General features: G+C 60.0%; 3 protein-coding genes across 5 annotated transcripts; all 3 read right to left on the bottom strand.

The window, feature by feature from the left end:
- Positions 1-264: 264 nt before the first annotated feature.
- On the bottom strand, positions 265-1307 carry KCTD11 (potassium channel tetramerization domain containing 11). Its single transcript, XM_027567543.2, has one exon. It carries the CDS (start codon positions 1223-1225, stop codon positions 338-340), a length of 888 nt encoding a protein of 295 aa, XP_027423344.1. The 5' UTR covers positions 1226-1307; the 3' UTR covers positions 265-337.
- A 1190-nt stretch (positions 1308-2497) lies between these two features.
- Positions 2498-15226, bottom strand: ACAP1 (ArfGAP with coiled-coil, ankyrin repeat and PH domains 1). The gene is made up of 22 exons (XM_027567534.1): positions 14993-15226; positions 14373-14430; positions 9379-9498; positions 9144-9197; positions 8990-9048; positions 8579-8762; positions 8398-8442; positions 8185-8280; positions 7983-8057; positions 7787-7896; positions 6707-6758; positions 6511-6611; positions 6041-6164; positions 5728-5939; positions 5272-5341; positions 5056-5150; positions 4779-4948; positions 4037-4209; positions 3514-3623; positions 3314-3424; positions 2915-2964; positions 2498-2685 (listed from the first exon to the last, which is right to left on the bottom strand). Exons 1-22 carry the CDS (start codon positions 15043-15045, stop codon positions 2585-2587), a joined length of 2223 nt encoding a protein of 740 aa, XP_027423335.1. The 5' UTR covers positions 15046-15226; the 3' UTR covers positions 2498-2584.
- Positions 15227-15289: 63 nt separating this feature from the next.
- On the bottom strand, positions 15290-19623 carry LOC113907850. 3 transcript variants are annotated; one of them, XM_027567535.1, is made up of 9 exons: positions 18610-19617; positions 17938-18045; positions 17743-17814; positions 17428-17516; positions 17080-17331; positions 16628-16792; positions 16405-16536; positions 15951-16156; positions 15612-15863 (listed from the first exon to the last, which is right to left on the bottom strand). In XM_027567535.1, the coding sequence occupies exons 1-9, from the start codon at positions 19104-19106 to the stop codon at positions 15741-15743; spliced, it is 1644 nt and encodes a 547-aa protein (XP_027423336.1). In that variant the 5' UTR covers positions 19107-19617; the 3' UTR covers positions 15612-15740. The 3 variants fall into 3 exon arrangements, with proteins under 3 accessions (XP_027423337.1, XP_027423336.1, XP_027423339.1); XM_027567536.2 differs by lacking the exon at positions 16628-16792 and having other exon boundaries at positions 15290-15863; positions 18610-19622; XM_027567538.1 differs by lacking the exons at positions 15612-15863; positions 15951-16156 and having other exon boundaries at positions 16437-16576; positions 18610-19623.
- Between the last annotated feature and the right edge of the window lie 122 nt (positions 19624-19745).

Here is a 19745-nt window from a genome sequence, read left to right as displayed (position 1 = left end):
TCTGGGCAGAGAGGTGTCCCTACTTTTCTAGAACATTGAATACTGAGCTCCAACAAGGAGACGCTAGAGGCCGCCAGCCTCAGGCTGGAACAAGCCTGGGAACCTTCCCCAGCCCTCCCAGGATTAGCACCAGTCCAGACCCTTCACGTGGCTTGTGAGCCCTCAGCAGGCTCAGACTTGGGAATTGCTGCCCACACCTGGGCTCCAGTCAGGAGCAGGGGGACCCCTGACTCTCACAGCTCCAGAGGCAGAGCTAAGAAGAGGCTTCAGGGGGGCCTTCATTCCCTTTGCTGTCCATCCTCTCCCCCCACCCCAGCCAGACGAGAGGGCCGCGGGCTCAGTGACGCACGAAGCGCAGAGATCGTGAATTGAGCAGGTCTTCGGGGTCAGGGAAGACAGAGTCTAGACGGAAGCCGTGCTCCAGAGCCACCCGCAGCACCTCCTCCAGGAAGCCTGGCGTGCCCACCACCTCCCGTAGCTCTCCAGGCCCCCCAGTCCACAGAGGCTGCAGCCCCAGTCTCCTGTACTCCACCTCCGGGAGTCCTGCGGGACAGGGAGCCCACTCCAGACGAAAGTGTGGGCCTCCCTCTGCCCTGTCCTCACTGGCCACCCCAAATCGGGCCCGCATGGCACCCAGGCACTCGGGGTCGGTGCAGAAGATGTTGGCTCGGAAGGTATCCACTTGCACAGAGCTCAGCTCATAGTGGTGTGGGCCCCGGCGAGCAGAGAAATGCACCAGGCGGGGGCTGGCATCTACATCTGCGTGGAGCAGGGCAGCTGTGGGTACAGGGGCCCCCCGAGAGGCCTCCAGTTCCCGCAGGGCATCCAGGAGGGGCTGGATCTGGTAAAAGTCGGCCTCTGCTCTGAGAAGTGCTGTCTCCCCATACCCGCGGGGCAGGTCCAGGCGGCCCAGCCGCAGGAAATTGAGGATGTGCCGGAAGGCCTTGCCATCTCTGTCAATGAAGTAGTGGCCGCCTCCCTGGGGGTTGAGGTTGGGGGATATGGGGGTGCCGGCCCTAAACATGGCCCCCAGCATGGAATCTGGGAAGCGAGTCAGGGTCTCCAAAGTGGTGGAATATAGTGTGCCCCCCACATTCAGGGTCACAGGGCCCCCAAAAGAGGGGGGCGAAGAGGGCACAGGAGGAGGCGAAATTTTGGGGACTACAGGAGACACCGAAAGAGAAGAAAAGGCAGAACTCCCTGGGCGTGGGCAGAATTGGGTCATAAAGTTCAGACTGTGTCTCTGTTGGATGCACAGGTTGGAGCACAAGGCGGTAAGATCTGGGGCTCACCCCAGCTACCTGGGTAGTGGGGGACGGTTTCCGGGCACAGACACGGCCAAAAGCTTGAGAGAACGGTTGAAATGCACAGAAGCCAGGCAGGGAGGGAAGGGAGATTTCGGTCCAGACGCATTCGATTCTGGGCGGAGGGTCAGCGACTCCTCTCTGAGGTCCTCAGACAGCGGGTTTCCGGAATCCAACCAGCAGATGACGGCGGCGAGCACAGGCCGACCCTTGGAAGGACCCCGCTTCCGAGTTCTCGGGTAGATCGCTGTCGCCGCGGCCGAGTCCACGCAGGGCCCCAGGGGCCAGTCGCAGGCCTGGCCTGGCTCCCGCGCGGGTCTCAGGAGACGGAGGCGGGGCTGACGCGAGCGGGCGGCGCAGGTACCGCCCTGTCCGCCGGGGAGCGGGGATGCGCGCTCAGCGCCAGCCGGGAGCGCCGGAGGACTCTGATGGAAGCAGCCGGGAGTCTCGGGACCCGGGCGCCGCCGCCTCTCCGGGTGTCGCCGCAGCCGCTGCAGTTCCTCTCCGCCCCCAGGAAGTGGCCTAAGGGCAGCGGCCGGGGGGCCCTTTAAGGGACAGCCCCGCCCCCTGGCGCCCCGCCCCCCGCCCCCGCGAGGCTCGCGCGGCCCGGGTGGAGGTGGGAGCCGAGAGTCTGGAACCGGAGAGACGGGGCGGACGGGCCGGACAGGGGGACGCGGGCGGGGGTAGGGTCCGGAGGGTGACTCAGGCGCGTCGCTGCGGATGTGGCCGCGACTGCCCCGCAGGCCCCCAGGTGTGCCCGACCTCACGTCCGCAGCTCGGCGCGTGGCCCGAGGCCCGGCAGTCCCGGGCTTGGGGGCGGTGCCCTCCCGGTCGCTCCCGTCGGGAATTCCCGAGGGGGCGGGTGCTGAGCCGCCGCATTCCGGGGATGCCTCCGGGCCGAGGTGGCCGGAGCCAGCCTCTCCGTCCCGGCGCCAGCTGCCCCCTGCGGGAGGCCGGCCCCCCAGCCCACGCGGGCGGCCTCTACCCGGCCGGACGCGTCTGGCCACGTCGCCCGAGCCCGAGAGCCCCGCCCCAGGGCCGCCCGGCGCTAGGGCCCCGGCCGACGCGTTCACCTAGCTGTCCGGGAGCTGCCCCTCGCGTGACTCGAGCTCGCAAACCCTCACCGCTCCCGCCGCCCGGCCCGGCCCGGCCCGGCCCGAGAGTGGCGCCCTGCAGAGGAACCACGATGGGAAGCGCACAGCACAGAGGCTTTAATGGCCCAGGGGCCGGCGGGGGTGGGGGAGAGGGGGCCGGGGGCGCGGGACCGCGGAGGCCTGGGATCAGAGCGTGTGGAGGTCGTGACTGCGCCGGCTCAGCTTCTCCGGGTCGTCCGACGCCATGAGCGAGAAGTCGCGGAAGATGTCCAGATACGTCTCGTCTCCTGAGCGGGGAGGGAGGCAGGGCTGGGCTGGCGCCCTGCGGGCCGGGTCGGAGCGCGCTGGCTCGCCCGTTCCTCGCGGGGTTCCGAGGACGTGCGCCCTCACGTGCGCCCAGTGCATATTTGTGGAATAAGTAATGGAATTAATCAATGAAGCCGGGCGCCACCGGGCGAGTCTGCAGGGGCCAGAAACCCAGAAGTACAGTGTGGGGCGGGGCGGGGGGAACTTTACCTGCCTGGCCCTGGGCCGCTTCGACCTCTCTCATCTTTGCCAAGCGTAGCCTGAAGGGGAAGGAATTAAGGCCCGAATGACTTTGTCTTGACTGCCCCCACGCCAACCTCCCATCCTCTGAGCTGGGGTGGTTAAATTCACCTGATCCCCCGGGATCCAGTGCTTAAAGACGCTCACGAGCCACGACGCCCCTCACTCGGGACGAACTCACCATCCGTGGACGCTACCCGCCCCCCTTCCTACTCCACGCCCCAGTCTGCACTCGGAACAGCCTCTCTCGGGCCAGGTCCCAGAGCAGGCCCGGGGCTCGCCAAGCTCCGCCCACACGCGGGTCCCGGCGTTTGGCTCCGCCCCAGGTGGGTAGGACAAGCGCTAGCCCCAACCCCCAGGCATCCTCACAGGGTGACGATGTCAGCGTTGGCCGTTTCCATGGCGATCGTCAGAGGGTCTTTGCCTTCAGAGTCCCGAGCTCCCAGATCGGCCCCCCGTTTCAGGAACAGGCAGGCCAGCCTGAAAAGGATAGCCAGGTTCAGCCGGCCACTCACTCCATCCGCGCCCTTCTTTCCCGCAGCGATCCTCCCTGCCCGCCCCTACCCTACCCCGTGTGGCCCAGAATGGTTGCATGGTGGAGCGGCCCCCGGCCGTGGTTGTCCGCTTGGTTCACGTTCGCCCCGTTCTGGAGGAGAAACTCACAGGCCAGAAGAGAATTCTGCACGGAGGGGTTGAGAACGGGAGAGAAAGTGGCATCTTTAGAAGGAGACCAAAGATGTTTTAGGATGGGGTCAGGCCAGGGGCTGGGGTATGGCCGCGTCAGGCTCTGCTCCAGCCTACTTTAGCTGTATTCTCACGTTAGGTCCACAGTACAACCTCATGGGGTATGTTATCCCTATTTTACAGATGAGCAAACTGACGCACGCAGAGAGGTTCACAACCGTAAGTGGTGAGAGCTTGGATTCAAACCCAGGCCGCCTGCTTCCCAATCACACACACCCTTAGCAACCAGTCTCTCTCGGGTCTCATTCCTAACAGGGTGGGAGGAGGGGTAACAGCTGGGCCCCAAGTCAGAGTAGGAATCAGAGGGAAGGAGCCCAAGGGTGGGGTGGGGGGGTCAGCAAGACTCACAGCAGCTGTGGCCTGGATCAGCGGAGTGGCGTTCTCCTGACCGCCGTTGACCCAGTTGACATCGGCTCCGTGGGCGAGGGCATCGGCCATGGTGGGGAGGGATGGAGGGTGCCCGGCAGCTCGAAACAGCAGGGCCCCGGGGTGGAGGCTGCCCAGGTCATCGGAGGGGGGCTCTGGTGGAGGGAATCGGCTGTGAGTCTGGTACGAAATCCTCAGCCCAGTCCCCAGATGCTCTAATAGGCTAGGCCATTCCTCAGTTGCGGGGAGGCCTTCGGGACTCCGGGGGCTGCAGTGGGAGGCGGAGGTGCGGGTGTGTGTGCAGGGCCCCTAGGGCATGGGGCATGGATAACATCATTCACCTCTTCCTGTTCAACTGCCTGGACTGCCCACAACGTCACAAGTGAGCGGACACTCAGCCGCAGCCACCTGGTTCCCTGGGCTCCAGCCGAGCTCACGCCCTCCACAGGCCTCTGGGGTGGCGAGCTCCTTCTCACTCCTGACTTTTCTCAGGCTGTTGAGACCCTCCCTGCCTATCCCCAGCCCTGCTACGCTCCCTCCCATTCTTCATTGAACCCCTGAAACTCTTGCCTTGTAAGAAATACCAGTGCTGGTGTGGTCCGCCTCCCGCCCCCTGACACTGGCAAGGGGAAGGCTGGGGCCTCGTGCTCTGTGCCTCCTCACCGGGCCTGGCAGAGTGCTGGGCACACAGCCGGGCTCCGTGAATGTCCGAGCAATGCTATACCTGGCCTGGCTCTGAGGCTCCCTGGCCGGGGCCTGACGGGAGGCTTGGGGGGCAGAGGAGGCTGACCCCTGGGGGGCCCCCGGCCACCTCTTCGCCCTCGAACCTCAGGAAGCTTGGTCAGGAACTTCTTCTCCACGTACTTGGCATGAATCCAGGCCTCCTTCTCCTGCCTGGCGGAGTATGGCGGGGAAGTGGGGGGCCGTCTTCCCTCCGCCGGTCCCAGACCCTCTTCCTTCCCCACAAGTAGGCAGCCCCCGCACCTCTACCCCAACCTCACCGGGAGCAGCTGGGCCCTGGCTTCTTCACGGCCATGGCCTCCACGCGGGCCTCATAGATCTGGTTGATGACGACATTCCCCAGCTCGCACATAAGCTTCAGGCGGCCCAGGCAGGGACAGACAGGTGGGAGGGAGGTGAGGGTCTGAGCCCTCGGGGCCCTGCAGCTCTGGACTCACCCCCCTTCCCCTGCTTCTCATCGCAGCACCCCAAGTCACCTTCACCAGTTCCGGCTCCCACGAGTCAAGGGTCAGAGACCGGACTTTGGAAAAGTGAACCCCGAGGCTCCTGGCGGGCCAGAGTGGGAGTCAGGCCCTCCGTGGGGCAGCAGGCGGGTGAGCGTGGCAGCCACAGGCCGCGAGGCCTGGCTCTGCTCCCTGCTCCCTCCTCCCCTTCCTCTCCAGCCACCTCCCTTCTCTGGCCCTGCCGTTCCCCTCGGGGTGGAGGGCCTCCCTCCTCTCTCTGCTCTTCGTGGGCTCCCTTGCCCTCAAGAGCCCAGACCCCACACCTCCAGTCAAGCCCAGACTCTCCGGCCAGACCAGGACATGGTGCCCAGTGCCAGCCAGGGCAGGGTGGGAGGGAGGAGCCTGTGCGATGGGCTCTAGCCGCCCCCTTCCCACCCCCAGCAGGAAGGAGCGGGGCCCCTGTGCGGGTGGCGGGTGGCGGGGAGTGACCTGTGGATGCCGGAGCATTGGATGCAGAGGGTGACGCCCAGGTTGATGCTGGCCCACTCCGGGGCTGGCTCCCGGCAGTCACAGCACTGTGCATTGCCGTGCACGCCCTGCAGCTGGGCTACCACATGCCCAGCTCCACCGGGCTCCTTGCCCCGGGCCATGCCGCCACAGCCCAGGGTAGCCGAGGAGCTTGTGGCCGGGTATCCTGAGCCCTGGGGGCGACAGAGGAAGACAGAGAGTGGCCATGAGGCCCGGGGAAGGGGTACCTCCCCTCCCTGGGCCGCCTGGCCCTGCACCCTCCTCAAGGAGGCACCTGGCCGGGTCCCCGGGGGCTGTCATCGAGGCGAGCCTGGCTGAAGGCCGTGGCGATGCTGCTCTGTACGGCGCTGACCCACAGCTGGAGGAGGCGCTCGGAGTCAGCCTGCAGGAGGCAGGACCTGGGCGGGAGCAGGGAGCAGGGCTGGGGTTGGGGGGGGTCTGAGGCCTGGGGAGCCACGTGGCAGGGTAGGCTGGCTGACACGCTATTCAACTGGTACCAGTTGTCCTGACATATGAAACACCAGTTGAAGAGGGATTTGGCAACAATTGGTCTGATCTTTCTAAATATCTCCCATCGCCCTATCCCCTCCCTCCAGGACACCCCCTAATACTGCCCCCTCCCCCAATCCAGCCACAGAAGGGATAATGCCTGGTGCTACATGGGGGCCTCCAAGATGCCTTCGTGATCGGCCCTGCCTTCCCGTTGGTAAAGATTCAGACACGTCGTCGGATGTCTGCACTCACTTGCTGGGGGACACGACCTCAAAGCAAAACCGCCTCTCTGAGTCCGGGCAGAGCTTCACTGTGCAGAGGCGAAGGTCATCCACCACCACGGTCACGGGGTCCTGGAAAGGGAAGGTGGCGAGGGGCAGCCATCCACCCGGTTGCAGCAAGGGCTCCGTGTCCCTGGGCCCCGGCATCTGGGACCCGGCCTGCCTACCTTGTACTTCTTCTGATAAACCAGTTGGTTGCTCTGAATGGTGAACCAGCGTCTGGAGGAGGCAGAAACAGAGGTGTGGACATGGGTGGCATCGGGACAGGCTTGGGACAGGGACAGCGGAGAGGCTGTGCCCTCTGCCCCATAAGGATGGCGCTGAGAGAGCCGGGCTGACCCTCCCACCCCGTCCGGAGGGCACGGGGCTGTGGCGGGGCCAGGACACGGAAGGCGAGACACTCACACCTCGGGCAACCCAGATTTGATCATTTGTGAAGACAACTTTCCAGCAGATGGCAGTAAAATGCTTTTTCCAATAAAATTTAATCTCCTGCTATAATTTTTTTTTTTTAATTTTGTTTTGTTTTTTTCCTAAAGTAATCGCTACACCCACGTGGGGCTCAAACCCACAACCCGGAGATCAAGAGTCCCAGGTTCCACCGATGGGGCCAGCCAGATGCCCCGAGTCGCTTGCCACGATTTTTTTTTGACAGGTGGAAGTACCTTACGGAAGGGGCTCAGTTTTCCAATTTGTGCAAATATCCCCTATGGGAAGGAACACAGTCAGAGCAGATGACCCCCCTGCTCCACCCCTGCAACGGCTCCTAAGTCCCTACGGAAGCCTGGAAGCCGACAAGGCCCTCGTGTGTGGTGCACAGCCCCGTTGGCTCCAACTTCATCTGCCCCTATGTCCCCCTACCTCCCTCCGTCCACACCCATGTGCCCCTCTCTGTCCCTCTGACCCTCCGGGCTTTGGCGCTGGCTCTTCCTCCTGCCTAGAACATTCTCCCCCCAGATGTCCTTCAAGTCTTCACTCAGAAGGCATCACCTTCTCCTGAAGCCTGCCCCGATCACCCTATCTAGAACTGCAGCTCCTCCCCAGCTCTCTGCTCCCCTGCTTTCTCCTGTTTCTCCTGCATCACTCGCCCCTTCCAACATAACAGAATTTACTGGGCGTCTTTGCTGATAGGATGTAAGTTCTCTGGAGGCAGCAGATTTTGTCTGTTTTTCTCACTGCTTAGCGCACTGTCACCGCTCAAAACACGTTGACCTGAACGGGTTTGGGGGATTGGTGTCCCCCCTCACCTGCTCCAGGTCTTAAATGCATTGCTGGCCCGCTTGAAGAGATGGCCTTCCATGAGCAGCCCACCAGGCCCCTCCTTCAGGCTTGGCTGTGGCTCTTCCCCACCAAGCTCCTGGGGGCACAAGAGGGTCAAAGGGCAGCTGAAGTGGGCAGAGGCCAAGGCGCCAGGCCCCACGGCATCCTGAGGCCCTCCCTCACCTTCTGCTTCAGCAGCACGTGTCTCTGCTCCATGTCCCTCCTCTCGCGCGCCGAATTCAGGACCAGCTGGTGCAACTGGGTATTGGAGGGGGCATTTCAGATGTCCCCCGGCCTCCCCCAACCGGGCCAGGCCAGACATCCCAGAGCCCCCTCCCCTCCCTCCATCACTGGCCTGCCCCCCCCACCACCACCGGGGCCCCACCTGGGCGCCCAGCTCCCTGCGATACTGGGCTAGCCTGCCCAGCTCCTCGTGGCCCTGCTGGAAATGGGTAGCCTGGGCCTCCACCAGACGCAGCACCTGGGCAACAAGTGGGCAGGGGGCAGAGCTGACGGGGACCCTTCTGTCTCCCTCTTCCCTCCTGCCCCCCATCAGCAGGCTCCTCTCCACCCCGCCCTCACCACCACTGCAACTCACAAACTCCATGATGTCAAACTTTCTCTTGTCCTCAATCACGTTGATCTGAGGGCCCCCAAAAGACCTCAGGTCAGTCTTGAAAACACAGCGTCCCCTCCCACTGCACACAGGGGCCTCTCCAGGCTCGAGGGGCCAGAGGCCCTGGGATTGGGCAGGGAGGGGTACAGGTCAGGGCGGGCACCTGCAGTGCATAATCCAGGGCTCGCCCCTGGTACCCCGCCCGCGCAGTCTTCAAGGCAGCTCCAGCCTCTTCGGCCTCCTGTGCCCGGCGCCTGGGGACCTCTGCGTTGTGGATGAGAGCAGCCTCCAGGCTCTCGGCCCCCCTCCAGAAATCCCGGCGAGCTTCTCGGAAACCCCGGAGACCCCTGTGGTGGAGGGGTAACTCAGAACCAGATACCCCCACCTGCCCCCTGCAGAGAAGTCCCAGGCGGAGGTCCACGCATGGCCTTCCAGTTGGGACTCTGAGGGCGTGCGGGGATGGGCGGCAGCAGTCGGGCCACCAGAAACCCCCAACACCTCACAGGTGCTCCGTTCCGGGGGCCCCTATGGGGACGGGAACAGGGACAGAGGACTGGTTCCCCTCCTGACTCACTCCTTGACCAGGGTTTGGATTTGCTGTTGCAGCATGTGCTGGGTGGCATCTAGAAGCTCCTGGGGGGGGGGCAGGGGGAGCAGAAATGGGCAGGTGAAGGTCAGGCCACAGACAGCCCTGCTCCCCACCACCAGTCCCTCCTGCTCCCCCTTACCGCGTGGCTGTCCAGCTTGTGGTTGAGGCTCTCGGTGAATTTGTCCAGACACTCCTGGGCACGGAGAGGCAGAGAGAGTACCAGGCGTGGGCCAGCCGGGCCCGCCGCCCCTGCCCCCAGCCTGCCAGGCCTGTCTCAGGCCACAGCCCCAGGCCTGCTCCCACCTGGAGACCCCAGGCCGACCCTCCCCTTCCAGAGGATCCCTGCATTCCAGACCCCAGCCCACTCTACATACCACCATCATGGGCTCTGGTGGACCCAGGCGGGCCAGGTCACAAATGCCAGCAACAAAGGTGCGGCTAGCAGCAACGTAATGGCGCCCGCTTTCCAGGAGGCCGTTCCCCAGCTTCAGGAGCTAAGAAGCAACGGGACAATGGGGAGTTATGCTGCGTACCATGTACGTGCTGGCACCCCCACACTGGTCCCCCCCACTCTCCCTTCCACACGTGCTTTCTCATCTCTGCGTCTCTGCTCCCACTGCTCTGTGCCCGGCAGAAAATCCCTCCCGGCCTCTCACCAAAGCCCATGTCAGCTTCCCCTCCCAAACGTCTTTGTCTGTCTCCCTGCCCCAACTGCCTGGATCCAGCGCTCCCCGGACACCCCATCCTCGGGCAGTCTGGCTCTCGGCACAAATGCGCCACCCGGCTGGTGGCAGGTTCGACAGTGCTTCCCTGTCTGGAGTCATCCCATTCCATGCTCACTGAGCATCCCCCTCACAAAGATTACTTAGCCATCTGGCCACAGGGCCAGGGCAGAGGTGGCACGTTAGGGTGCTCCGGGGGCCCATTCCATCCGGCCTGAGGAGGGTCCTTCTGGAAGAGCCAGGAACTGAAGTGAGGTCTCCTGACCTCGGGCCCTAGTTTGGGAACCGCTGCCCCTGAGGTGACACCACTTGGCTCTAGCCTGAGTCAACACCGGGAAGTTGTGTGGGGAAATCCCGGGGCAGCAAGGGCCCAGAAAGCTGGGGCCGTGCATCGTCAGTGAACTTCTGTTGAACTGAAAGACACTTTCGAGGGCTGGTGAAGGCCGCAGGACACTAGAGCTGGACTTGGAGTTGGTCGACAGGGTCAGTAATGGTCAGGAAACCGGCCACGATCCAGCCTCATCAGATGTCACCACAAGCTGTCTGTGATCAGGCACAAGGACCCAGACGCTCACAACTTCACTGGGTGCAGCTAGGGCCCTGAGTGTCTGGTTTTTTCCCTACCCACCACCCTTTCCCCATATGTGAGCTTTCTTAAGACAGAACTAGGGATAAACTGGTCCATCCATGCAATGGAATAGCGCTCAGCAACGCAAAGGAACAGACTATCTACGTAGGAACTGCTCGTATTGATACGTAACAACCCGAACAGACGTCAAGGGCATATTCTGAGAGAAGAAAAAGAAAGAGCCAATTTTGAGAGCTCACATACTGTATGGTTTCACTTATGTAACATTCTAGAAATGGCAAAAGTCTGGAGAAGAACAGATGAGTGCTTGCCATGGGTTAGAGAAGTCGGGGGAGGGTATCAGGATAAAGCGTCGCACAGAAGAGTTACTTGGGGTGATAGAGGAGTTTTGTGCTTTTTTTCTTTTTCTTTCTTTCCTTTTTTTTTTTTTTTTTTTGATAGAGAGAGTGGGGGCATGAGTGGTGGAAGGGCAGAGGGAGAGGGAGCGAGAGAATCCTAAGCAGACTCCACACTCGGCGCAGAGGTAGACGCAGGGCTTGATCTCACAAGCCTGAGATCATGACCTGAGCCAAAATCAAGAGTTGGACACTTAGGGGCGCCTGGGTGGCTCAGTCGTTAAGCGTCTGCCTTCGGCTCAGGTCCTGATCCCAGGGTCCTGGGATTGAGCCCCGCATCGGGCTCCCTGCTCCGCGGGAAGCCTGCTTCTCCCTCTCCCACTTCCCCTGCTTGTGTTCCCTCTCTCGCTGTGTCTCTCTCTGTCAAAAAAAAAAAAAAAGAGTTGGACACTTAGTTGATTGAGCCACCCAGGCACCCCAGGATTTGTGTGTTTTGAACGTGATGCTGGTTACAAGAACCTATGTATGTGATTAAGTGCCACCGAACTATATACAAAGATTTTTTGAAAAAAAGAGTACAGTTGACCTTGAACATGGGTTTGAACTGCGCTGGTCCACTTCTTAGTGGACATCTTTTTGATAAATACAGTACAGTACTGTACTGTATATAAATGTATTTTTTCTTCCTTACGATTGTTTTCAAAATTTTGTTTATTATTTTTTTAAGTAAGCTCTACATCCAACATGTGGCTTTTTTTTTTTTTTAAGATTTTATTTATTTATTTGAGAGAAAGACCCCCGTGGTGGAGGGGTAACTCCAGAAAGAAAGAGAGTGAGAACATGAGTGGGGGTGGGGAGGAGGAGCAGAAGGAGAAGCAGACTCCCCTCTGAGCAGGGAGCCCACCATGGGGCTTGATCCCAGGACCCTGACATCGTGGCCTGAGCTGAGGCCAGGTGCTTCACTGACTGAGCCACCCAGGCGCCCCACACATGTGGCTTGAATTCACGACCCTGAGGCAAGAGTTGCATGTTCTACCGACTGACCCAGCCCGGTGTCCCTCTTCCCTACGATTTTCTTAATAACTTTCTTCTAGCTCCCTTTCTTGTATGAACAGTATATAATACATATACCACACGAAATATGTGTTCACCAACTGTTTACGTTATTGGTCAATGGTGGGCTATCAGTAAAGTTTTGGGGGAGTCAGGAATTACATGTAAATTTTCAACAGTATGGAGGATCAGTGCCGCTAACCCTCACGTTGTTCAAAGGTCAAATGTATATGCAAAACAAATAAAATCCAAGTAAGTTCTGCACACAGTTCGTTGTATTGTGCCAATGTCAATTTCCTGGTTTTGGTAATGTACTAGTGTTATACAAGAGGCCACCGTTGGGGGAAGCTGGATGATGGGTACATGGGACCTCCCTGCACCATCTCTGCAACTTCTCACAAGTCTGTAATTAACTCAAAATAAAAAGGCTTAGGGGTGCCTGGGTGGCTCAGTCACTTAAATGTCCAATTCTTGATTTCGGCTTAGGTCATGATCTCAGGGTTGAGGGATCGAGTCCCATGTTGGGGGGCATGGAGAGGAGAGGGACCATGCTCAGCGGGGAGTCTGCTTGAGATTCTCTCTCCCTTTCCCCTGCTTGCATGTGCTCTCTTTCTAAAATAAATAAATCTTTAAAAAGAAATTTGGGGCGCCTGGGTGGCTTAGTCATTAAGCGTCTGCCTTGGGCTCAGGTCATGGTCCCAGCGTCCTGGGATCAAGCTCCACATCAGGCTCTCTGCTCCACGGGAGGCCTGCTTCTCCCTCTCCCACTCCCCTCCTTGTGTTCCCTCTCTCGCTGTGTCTCTCTGCCAAATAAATAAAGTCTTTAATTTTTTAATATATTTTATTTATTTATTTGACAGAGAGAGACACAGTGAGAGAGGGAACACAAGGAGGGGAGTGGGAGAGGGAGAAGCAGGCTTCCCGCCGAGCAGGGAGCCCAATGCGGGGCTCGATCCCAGGACTCTGGGATCATGACCTGAGCCGAAGGCAGACGGTTAACGACTGAGCCACCCAGGCGCCCCAAAGTCTTTAATTTTTTATAGGCATTTTAGTTTATTTATTTTTAAAGATTTTATTTATTTATTTGAGAGAGTGAGAATGAGAGAGAGAGAGAGAGCACATGAGAGGGGGGAGAGTCAGAGGGAGAAACAGACTCCCTGCCAAGCAGCAGGGAGCCCGATGCGGGATTTGATCCCGGGACTCCAGGATCATGACCTGAGCCGAAGGCAGTCGCTTAGCCAACTGAGCCACCCAGGCGCCCTAAATAAAGTCTTAAAAAAAAAAAAATAAAAAGAGGGCGCCTGGGTGGCTCAGATGGTTAGGCGTCTGCCTTCGGCTCAGGTCATGATCCTGGAGTCCCGGGATCGAGTCCCGCATCGGGGTCCCTGCTCCTTGGGAGCCTGCTTCTCCCTCTGCCTCTCTCTCTCTCTCTGTCTCTCATGAGTAAATAAATAAAATTCTTAAAAAAAATCTCAATACATAAAAAAAGAAATTTAAAGAATAAAAAAGTTCATATAAAAATATTTATCTATTAATTGGTCGTCTGCTAACTTTCAGACTTGGCGTAGGCACTGGGGACTGAGCAAAAACAGAACATAAAAGTCCTTCATGGCACTTAGTTTCTAGCGGGGGAAAAACAAACAAGAATAAAAATTGGCAAGTGTGACAGACACACTCTCAGGTGACCCTGGACGGTCCCCTCCCTTGCATCACACTTCTCCCCAGTGTAAGACACGTGACTTGATCCTACCCAACAGAATATGGCCAAGGCCACAAGACGGTGCTCCCCACGATCAGGGGGACATGCCATGGGGCAGAGGGGACAGCCATACGGCTCCTGTAGCCACGTTTTGATGTAATTAGATGGCACGTTGGCAGCACTTGCTAGAAAGACCCTCCTGCGGGCCTTGAAGAAGCAAGCCGCCATGAAGTAAGCTGCTCAGGGCCAGTCGGCAGGGGACCGTGGGCAGCCGTGAGCAGATGGAGGTCTCAGTGCTGCCACAGCAAGGAGCTGGAGAGTCTGCCAACGCCCCCACGAGCTTGGAGGGGAGCCCTGAGCCTCAGGTGGGACTGCAACCCGTGAGCCCGTGAGCAGAGGACCAGCGGGGCAGCACCTGCCTCCCGAGCCTCACATACTGTGCTAACAGGCGTGTGCTGGGTTCAGTCACTATGTTTGCAGTAACTCCTTAGACGGCAGCAGAATGCGAGGCAGCAGAATGCGAATGCGGCAAATAAAGACATCCCACGTGAGCGTGGGGTGAACGCTATAGAGAAAAATCAAGCCGAGGGGGGGCAGGGAGTGTGCACATTTTATGAAGAGGGCGAGGGAGGGCCTTCCTGTCTCAGGTTTAAGTGTCTCACTGGTTTATCTCCCCAAGGCCGTCTGTGGGCTCCCTGGGGGCAGAACCGTCTTGCTGTCCCTGGAGGCCCAGGGCCCAGCATAAGCTGGGCTCATAGCTGACCCAGGAAGCCCACAGGGAGTCTGGTCTTCCAAGACCCTGTGCTCCTGGAGGGTACAGAGCCCCCACTTCCTTCTCTGTAGCCCCCAAAGTATTCACCCCACATGGTTGGCATTCCACAACGCGTGGAACTCATTCGAGGTCTCCAATGTTCTCCCTGGCCCTGCCCCTCTCATCTTAATGCCATCCTGGGTCACCTCTCCATGTCACCTTTTCCAGCCGGGTCTCCAGCTCCGACACCTCGGCTTCCACCAGCTCGATGGAGGCTCTGGGAAGAGAGGGATGGGGTGACGGGAACAGAGCTTGGGTCCATCCAGTCCACCCGCCCCAGGAGAGTTGGGGTTGGGGTTAGTGGGTAAGGGGACAGACAGCAAAAGCTGATGGGTGAAGAGGACCTGACCACCCGCCTTCTCCTGCTCGCTCCCTCTGCGCAGTGGGAGCTAGCAGGGCCCAGGCCCCAGCGCAGGAAGGGTAAAGGGAGGGTGGATGTGGTGAGGGCAGGAAGTTGCTAACCGCCCCAGCAGGTGCTGGGGGAGGGGCAGGGGTCCCCAGGAGCGGGAGAAGGGAGTGTTAGCTCAGGGTGGGTGAGAGGGGCTGGAGCGGCCCCCTCTGCCGGGAAAGGGGGTGGAGAGCATCAGAGCCTGGGGTTGCATAGCAGAGGTTCTGGCCCACAAGCTTGATCTTGCCCCTTTGTGAACTTACTCCCCGGGAGGACATCTGGCCTGGGGAAGGTTGCACATTGTGTGTGTGTGTGTGTGTGTGTGTGTGTGTTGGGGCGGGGGGGGGGTCGGACCTCATACCCTGTGCCCCCCAGACCCGTGCACACTTACCGGAAGCGGGGTGAGTCCTTGAGACACTCCTCGAAATCCAGCTTGATGGTCATCTCAGCTTGTCTGTCTCCGGGGCCAGACGGGGGCGGGGCTGCGGATGGAGGTGCTCCCTGCCCCAGGAGGGGTTGATGAGGAAGGAGGAGGGGGTCTTCTCCCGGGGAAGAGCCTGGGGGGGCTCAATTCCTTCCCCAAGGGTAAGGGGTGTCCCAGGAGGAGCTCTCACCGCACACTTGCCGGCAGTGCTGGGAGGGGCAGAGGCGGGGCCAGGCCCAGAAACCACAGCCCCACCCACTGAGACTCAGCTGTCCCCTTCCTCCTGGGAGCCCTAGCCCCTCTGCTTCTTTCTCCTTCAGGCGCAGGGGGGTGGCAGATATAGGCTCAAGTCCTGATTCTGTCTCTCGGAGATTATGGGACCCTGGGCAAGCTCCCAGATTCCTCAGGTACTTCATCTGGAAGGCGGGCATGATGACCGCCCCCCACCCCCAGGGTGGGAAGAATGAAAGATGCTACTGGTACATTTAGGGTTGGTCGAGCCATGCCAATCGCTATCACCCTGCTGCAGCCGGGCCTTCTGGGCCTCAGAGGCCCTTGCTGAGTCCAGTCCCCCAGGCTGCTCCAACCTTTTTTCTCTGCTCTGCCCACTGTGGTTTCCTGTGTGCAGAGGTCCCTTCCTCCTCCCCGTCCTCAGTGACTGAGCAGGCCCATCCTCCGCGAACGATTCAGAGCACCCAGACTCCTGCACTTCTCTTTATTGTCCACCTCGAGGGTGGTGAGGGCTGGGAGAGGCTGGTCCCCACCCCATCCCTGGCTGGCTACATTTTCCATTGTCTGCTTCCCTCCTCTTGTGTCCATCGAAGCCGCAGGGTTTCGTCTGGAAGAAGAAAGGACTGGGTCACTGGCTTTCTTGTGACAGCTGGGAGATCTGGCCCATGTCCCCCTGAAACTCCCTAGAACCTACCCACTCAGGACCTCTCCCTCCCTGGCCAGCGCAGGAAGCCACTCGCCCCTGCCTGGGCTCACGTCTACATTGGTTTTGGTGTGGGGAGTGTGGGCTGCTTCCAGGTTTCTTCTCCGAGCTTTCTGGGCTTCGCCAGTTGAGCCCCTTGGATACCAGCCACTGACACCAGCCCGACTGTGCTCTGTCTTTGGAGAACAGGGCAGCACCTGGAGTGGGGTGGGTGGCAGAGAGGAGTCAGGGAGGAGGTGTGGGGCCAGAGGGTATCCCAAGCTGGAGTGGGTCCCAGCCCCTTCTGAGCCTCCCCAGTTCCTCTCTGTACAATAGGGGCCTTGCACACCAGGATGCTTGGGGCCGCTCTTGGCATCTCTTGGTGATCTACCCTGGTTTGCAAAGAAGGGGGGCTGGGGGGCTGGGAGCTGGCCAAGAGCCAGCCATTGGGGCCTGGTGCCCTCACCAGGCTGCGATGTTGTCCCTGCCAGGGACTCTTCGGGGGTCCGGGGATCCTGAACGGGGCTTCCTGTGTGGTCCAGCAGACGGACTTCAGTGCTTATGGGATTCTCAATCACCCAGTTAAAATTTGCGGAGGCTGGAAGGATCAGGGGATCAAGGTTGGGGCACCCATCAGTCTGTTGGTTGTCAGCACCCCCTGCCCCAGGCTGACCCAGCCCAGCTCTCACTGTCCTGCTGCTCAGGCTCATCTTCTGTGTCCTCCTCAAGCTCTGGGTGGGGAGAGCACCTGAGGTACCTCCCTTTGCTATAATACTCCTTGCGTTGCAGATCAATCTCCTGGTCCGACACAATGGTGGCTGAAGGTGGGGACCGATTTCTGAAGGTAGGGGAATCTGAAGAGTCACCCCAATCACTCTGAGTCTTACAGCCACCTAGGGCATCCAGGATCCCCAGGCGTCCATAACGGTGCCCCCAGCACAGAGAAGCTCAGGCCCCGGGTTCTCATCTCCATTCTATGCCCTCCTCCCGTATTAGGAAACCCCCACGACCTCTCCATCCCCCACGCCTCTCTTGGGCTTCCCGAGGACAGCTGTGTTGAGGACCCCACCCCAGCTGCCCTCTGTCTTCCCTGGGCTCACCTCCCATTGCCCCCCCTCCCCCACCAAGCACCATGGCTAACCCTTGATTTTTGGGATGTGGTTCCTGGTCACCAGGCCAATCTCATCTTTGACTCCTCTGGCCAGTCCTCCCGTCCAGCCTTTCTCCACAGGCCTGGGCTCTGGGTCCAGCATCACGCCCCGACTGCCACCGCCCATACTGGCACTGGCCTCGTTGCTGTGCTTGTTATTACTGAAGGGAAGATTTCTCTGAGCCTTGAGGAACTTGCCTTCATCATAGTGTGACTTTCGGTGCTTGTCAAAATCACTGGAGTCTGCGGGCCATTGTAAGAGCTTGGCTTTCCCGCCAGGCAGCTGCCGAGGGTTCACTCTGCCTCCCCTTTCCACTCAGCCCCTACCCCTCATCTCACGTGTCTTGGAAAAGCTGGCTGAAGACCCTGAGCTTCTGTTATCACTGTACTGCAGGACCTTGGGGTAGAAATTGTCCATTGTTGCAAACCTGAAGGGGAGGGAGACTAGTTGGGGGCGCCAAAGGGGAGAAGACAAGAGGCCCAGGTGGTAGATGGCGCCTAGCTGGCTGACTCCCCCACCTTGGCCTTGGTTACTCCTGATGGGAATTGAAGTACCTCCCATTGTGGTGGCCAAGAAGCAGAACAGGCTCTGACCCCAGGGGTGGAGGAAGGAAGAGGCTCCAGATCTCTACTGATCTCTGGCGGGCCTCTCACCTTTCCGCCAGTGCCTGGGGAGTTGTCCAGCCAGAGGATGCCCCAAGCAGGTCCTCATCACTGTCCTGCCGCCTGCATCAGAGGGAGGGAGCAGTGCTGAGAGGCGGGCAGCAGGCAGTATCCAGGCCCTGAGACCGCTCTGCCTCCCCCCCACCCCCTTTGAGTAGGGAGGGGTCTGGACTGAGGGCTCAGCACCTGTGGTAGGGAGTGCTGGGCTCATCCACCTTCATAGATCCATAATCCTTGCCAGCGGGGTGGTAGGTAGCCAGGATGTTCATTTCATCCCACCGCTGGGACTTCTTCCTGGAGTAGGGGAAGGACACAAGAAAGGGGGAGGAAACCTCCCAGCGACCTCCTCGTCACAGCCCCTCCCTCATTCTTTCAATCACTCAAAACCTTTTTCTTTCTTTCTTTCTTTATTTCTTTATTTGACAGCGAGAGAGGGAACACAAGCAGGGGGAGTGGAGGGAGAAGCAGGCTTCCCGCCGAGCAGAGAGCCCGATGCGGGGCTTGATCCCAGGACCCTCGGACCATGACCTGAGCTGAAGGCAGAAGCTTAACGACTGAGCCAGCCAGGCGCCCCTCAAAACCTTTTTCTTGTACCCTCTCGTCGTGTCAGGGGCAGAGGAGCCTGAGGATGGGGGTTACACCTAATGATTATCACGCACCGTGGAACCAGCATTTACCTGGTACCTGCTACTCTCCCCCAAGGCCTGGGACCTCACATTTCCCACCCAATTGTCCTCAGCCGCTCACACTTCACAGTTCTTAAGACTCCGCCCCTTTCCCCTAGCTCCGCCCCCGCCAGTGTCCGGAACCTCTCCCGCCCCGCTCCGCGCCGGGTCCCCGCTGAGCTGGACTCCTTACTTCTCCGCACTGGGGGATTTCTGCATAAAGATGGAGGTGCTGGTTTTTAGGATGCTGCGGGGCCGGTCCTCACAAGGTTTGTGGGAGTGCAAGAGAGTTGACCCGGAGCGCGGTGGACTGCGTTCCGAGTTGAACACCCCAGAACACCCGGACCGGGACCGGCAGGTCCCGCATACACTGGTTCCAGGGAAGGAGGCATTTAATCCGTCAGGGTATGTGCGGGACCCAGCGCTGCGGTCCGCAACCCTCCCAGGGTGCTGGTTGGGCCCGGAACCGAGGACTGCTGCCCCCCCGGAGGGCCGGCTCGAACCAGGACAGCAAGTTACGGCTCCCCCGGAGTGCAGGGAGGTCCCAGAACCGTGAAACAGGACAACACCGGAGGGCGGCCCGGCGTCTGCCTCGACTCCTCCGATTCCTCCTGGCACACCCTTGGTTGCCCCTCCCGGGGATTCGCCACTGAGGCCGCCAGCAACCCCCGGAGCCTCCTGCTTTTCCATGGCCCCACCAGGGGGCCACTCTCAGCTGCCCCGCCCCGCCTCCTGGTGGCACATAGCCCCGCCCCGAAGCCTCGCCCCCACCGCGGCGGGCTGGGGGCGCTCGGGCGGAGGCCTGGCTACCCTTCCGCTCCGCTCCCTAGAGCCGCGGCCCCGGAATCAAGCTTTATATAGGGACCTCGGGTTGGGGTCCCCTCCGGTCGCCCCTCCCTTTCTTTCCCACCCGAAGGCCAGCTTTCTTTGTCTCTGGGATTTGTTCCCGCCCTTCTTCCCCATCACCGCCTTCATCCGAATTATCCAATCACAATCAGGGGTCCTGGTCACGGGGCGAGAAGCCCCATTTGTGACGTCACAGTCCTCCCACCTCGGCGCGAGCTCGGGAGAGTTGGGCTGGGAGCTTGTTCACAGCTCGGGGGTTTTGGGGGGAGACCGTCAGCGCCGTTACTGGAAACACCTGCCAGGGTTTCACTGGGCCTCTATCCGTGGCGTTAAGATTTAAGGGTTTGTCTGGATTGGAGTTCAAGGTGGGCTTATTTAGAAATATCGCGAGCCCTTTTATCCCATCCCCCACCCCCCCAAAAGTCGGCCCGCTTTGCCTCTCACGAGAGGTGTGATACAAAGTGGAGGGGTTACGACAGTGTC

Source organism: Zalophus californianus, chromosome 16 (genome assembly GCF_009762305.2).
Source record: "Zalophus californianus isolate mZalCal1 chromosome 16, mZalCal1.pri.v2, whole genome shotgun sequence".
Lineage (NCBI taxonomy): Eukaryota > Metazoa > Chordata > Mammalia > Carnivora > Otariidae > Zalophus > Zalophus californianus.
Note: the sequence above shows the minus strand (reverse complement) of the source record. Positions and strands in the feature narration are given on the sequence as shown.